This window comes from Sinocyclocheilus anshuiensis, unplaced genomic scaffold (genome assembly GCF_001515605.1).
Source record: "Sinocyclocheilus anshuiensis isolate Anshui unplaced genomic scaffold, SAMN03320099.WGS_v1.1 scaffold1301, whole genome shotgun sequence".
Taxonomy (NCBI): domain Eukaryota; kingdom Metazoa; phylum Chordata; class Actinopteri; order Cypriniformes; family Cyprinidae; genus Sinocyclocheilus; species Sinocyclocheilus anshuiensis.
Window position 1 is genome coordinate 362,076 of NW_015551135.1, and position 4,121 is coordinate 366,196.

Here is a 4,121-nt window from a genome sequence, read left to right on the forward strand (position 1 = left end):
TCACAGCCTTCACGACGGGGCCTTCCGTTTTTTCCCGATCTCCATGCCGAGGTGTCAAGATCGTGGGAAAAACCGTATTCTTCCCGTATATATAGCCCCACAGTCTCGATTTATTCCAACATCGTGGGGCTGAATGAGAAGGGATATGGGGCGATGCCAATGGTGGAGCAGACGCTTGCGAGCTTTCTCTCCCCATCTTCAGCATCATCCCTGAAGGCCCCGAAGCTTCCCACCAGGCCCGTTAGGCTGACATCTAGTTTGGTTGGGAAAGCTTATACGGCGGCAGGTCAGGCTGGCACGTTTGCACACCATGGCGGTGTTACAAGCATACCAGGCTGACCTGCTCAGGGACCTGGATGACAGGGAGGAGGAGGAATCCGACGTGATAGCCGAACTGCGTCGGGCCACAGATTTGTCCCTTCGAGCCACCAAAGAAACGGCCAGAGCCATCGGCCGTTCAATGGCAGCAATGGTGGCCACGGAGCGGCATCTGTGTTTGAATCTGTCCGATATGCAAGATAAGGACAGATTCTTATGGTTACATACGTAACCTAGAGACGTTTTCACTTAAGCCTAGCTAACACTATAGGATTTTTAGCCCGATTTAGCCCCAATTTCCCCCTCCTGAGAATCGGAGCAAAAATCTTGTCGAGCCCCTCGATCGGTCCCGATGTTCGGCGCGGATTATCTGGTAATGTGAGGCGTTCACCGATCGAATGTTGCACATGGGTGGGGCTGCTGAGCGGGAGCAGCCCAAGCCATCAAGCTCCTCATACCGCCAGTCTCAAAAACAGAGTGTTGCAACCCGCACCCCTCTGCAGAAAGAATGGGGGTCGGGGCGACGCTCTCAGTCGGGGTCTTCTAGACCGAAGACGGATCTGCGGACCATTATTTTGTCAAAGAGGACCTCGACTAAGCGGTCCTGACGCCACCATCGTCAGGCCCCTGAGGGCAGCCCCACCTGGGGAGGAAAGGATAACACCTCTCGATCGGTCCCGATGTTCGGCGCGGATTATCTGGTAATGTGAGGTGTTCACCAATCGAATCTTGCACCTCCCGATCAAACATGTTTGATATTTAGGATTTAAATCTGGATGATGACGGCTATATGATTACGTCAGTACTTTCACAATAGCCAATGCGTGACTGCAAAACAGCTGCTGTACGGCCCCGTTGGATAGTGGAGACGGAGGAAACTGCTTCTTGAGGTTTTATAGTAACACGACTGTTTGTATAATGTGTTGAAAACGTATCACAACCGTAAGGAGAAAGAGAAGAACTGGAGTGAAATCGCCTCAGTTTTGAATGTACCGGGTGAGTGTAGAAAGCAGCTAGCACGCTAGCTAACATATGTAAACATCACTGAAATATCAATGACGATCTGCTGCGCGAGATCACGTGAGGCGCTCCCTCTGGCATTATAATCTTAATAATATCTTGTAGTGTGTGATGCGCCACGATGTTAAAATCTTGTAGTGTGTGCATGTTTAAGATTTGAGGGAAGATAATCTGCAAAGATTCTCCTTATGTGTGTGCTGCAACCAGATTTCATAATCGGTTAGGATTTTAAAACTCCTGTAGTTTGAGCCCGGCTGTATTTGTGTTACTAAAAAAATATCAGGTTTGCATTTCATCTACCAAAATATTTCTTTCTGTAAATAACTAAAGGTATTGTTTATGGTCTGGTAAGAGAAACCAGAACCTCAGTCAATACATCACGATTCCCATCTCTAAATACCAGGTGGTATAAAGGAATGATTCAACAGGCTTTATGAAATTATGAGACTCGTACAGATACTTCATGTGGAATCTCAGCAAAGTTTATATAAACACACTGATTATCCAACCTGGTAGTCATGGAAACTGCTGATCAGTTCTGGGGTGAATGCAAACTCTGTGGTTACATGTTAGACACACTCATAAGCTTATTAGCAAATAATATATAAGCAAATTAAAAGTGTCGGTTTCTTCTTGTATCAATTTCAAATCTAAAAACCAGTTTGTCTGTTTTTAATGTTTTTAGTGAATTTTAAGTAAATATTGTTATACGAATCTGTTTGATTTAATTCATTATATCTAGGTAAATTTGTTGTATATGTAAAAATCTGTTTTATACACAAATTGCTTTATTTATATGTAAATCGGCCACTGACCACACTGATTGACTACTAATGATAAGTAAACCATATGAATTATAATTATATAAGTGGTTCAAATAAATAATTTATGTCTCTCTTAAATGCTGTCTTTCTCTTTTCATGTCTTTTCCAATCTCTGTTGTTGTGCATTAGCAAGCCATAGATGCTTTTAATGCCCCAAACAGCAGTAAATTTATCTTCATGCTGAGCACACGGGCAGGTGGGCTGGGGATTAATTTGGCTACAGCTGATGTGGTGATTCTCTACGACTCGGACTGGAACCCACAGGTGGACCTGCAGGCCATGGTGAGAAACACTGCACATACACACACAAAACTACAAAATCAAGCTCACTAAACTTTATGATTGTGAGCCTCAGAGAGATGCCAGCTTTCTTTATGATTGTTGTCTTAAATGGTTGTTGTGCCGTGTACTGTATTTTAGGACCGTGCTCACCGTATTGGACAGAGGAAACCAGTAAAAGTGTTCAGGTTGATCACAGACAACACAGTGGAGGAGAGAATTGTGGAGAGAGCGGAGATGAAACTTCGTCTGGACTCTATAGTGATTCAGCAGGGTATGAGCACACTAGGGGTAAAACAGTTCCTGCAAAGAAAAAAATTATTCCTCACGGTTCAGTTCTCATGTCTAATGACACCTCTAAAAATATAAATATTAAAACTATGAATTTTAAGGTCTCTATTTTCCAAAAGTAATTATAGTAATTCTCTCTCTGTGATTTGGTGTATGATGTTGAAACACTACTGTTCAAAAGACACTACTGCTTAAAAGTTTTTATTTGGAATTTAAAAGATTGGTGCATTAAGAACTAATTGCAGTGGGGAAAAAATGGTTAGTAGTGTATGTAGTTACCTAACCAATATGTGACACAAACTGAACTGTGAAAAATGTATGTGTATATATATATATATGTATACAAAAGAAAGTTAAGTAGCCTTTGTGTCAGTCTTATGACCTGTTATGTGCTGTTATTTGTGCTCTTACAGGACGGCTGATTGACCAGCAGAATAAAATTGGGAAGGATGAAATGCTACAAATGATTCGACATGGAGCAACACACGTGTTTGCCTCTAAAGACAGTGAACTAACAGATGAAGACATCAACACCATTCTGGAAAGAGGCGCCAAGAAGGTGAGTGGACACAAACACAGACTAGACTGAAAACTGTGAAGTTGGTTTTATTTTACTGGTAAACTTCATAATAGCTTCAGATTCAAGTTCCGAAAACATTCATATTCAAACTTGGATGAATAAAAACCCATCAGATTTCCTTCACAATCACATTATGCGAATTTTTCACTCTTACACTCCAGTTGATTCTATATAACCCTGTTGAGCTCTCTTTGATGGCTGTTTTCCCACTCAGACGGCGGAGATGAACGAACGCTTGAAGAACCTAGGTGAGAGCTCGCTGAGGAACTTCACCATGGACACAGGTTGCACCGAGACCAGCCTTTACAACTTTGAGGGAGAGGATTACAGAGAGAAACAAAAAGTTAGTGTGGAGGTTTATCGGGTGGGAATCGAGTCATACTTGTGTATTAAGCAGCACTGAGGTGCATCTGAGTCTATCGGTGTGCATTTGGCAGCTTTTTAAGCTTTGTACTTTTATGTTACAGACTGAGAGTTTATGTGAAGCTGAAAGCGTGTGTGTGTGTGTTTAAGTGTGTGTTAAAGAATTCTTTGTGTTGTGCAGCTAAGTTTGATCGAATGGATCGAGCCTCCTAAGAGAGAAAGGAAGGCCAATTACGCTGTAGATGCTTACTTCAGAGAAGCACTGCGAGTCAGCGAACCAAGAGCCCCAAAGGTAACATGTGCATGGTTTAGACACTCTGAAATGATTTGTCAGCGCTACTTATGACTGCATACTCTAATGCAAGTGCCTTTTCAGGGTGTCCGCGGGTCCTTAAAAAGTCTTAAAATGTCTTAAATAACGTTTTCCTAATATAAGGCCTTAAAAA

The 4,121-nt window shown here is 42.4% G+C and overlaps 1 protein-coding gene across 1 annotated transcript in view; it reads left to right on the plus strand.

Annotated features, from left to right (window-relative positions):
• Window positions 1–4,121, plus strand: part of LOC107663213 (probable global transcription activator SNF2L1) — a 20,996-nt gene that overhangs the window by 11,982 nt on the left and 4,893 nt on the right. The window contains exons 13-17 of the mRNA XM_016453388.1: window positions 2,292–2,444; window positions 2,583–2,715; window positions 3,146–3,291; window positions 3,527–3,655; window positions 3,857–3,967. Coding sequence (XP_016308874.1) covers window positions 2,292–2,444; window positions 2,583–2,715; window positions 3,146–3,291; window positions 3,527–3,655; window positions 3,857–3,967 — 672 coding nt within the window. The remainder of the gene's footprint in view (window positions 1–2,291; window positions 2,445–2,582; window positions 2,716–3,145; window positions 3,292–3,526; window positions 3,656–3,856; window positions 3,968–4,121) is intronic.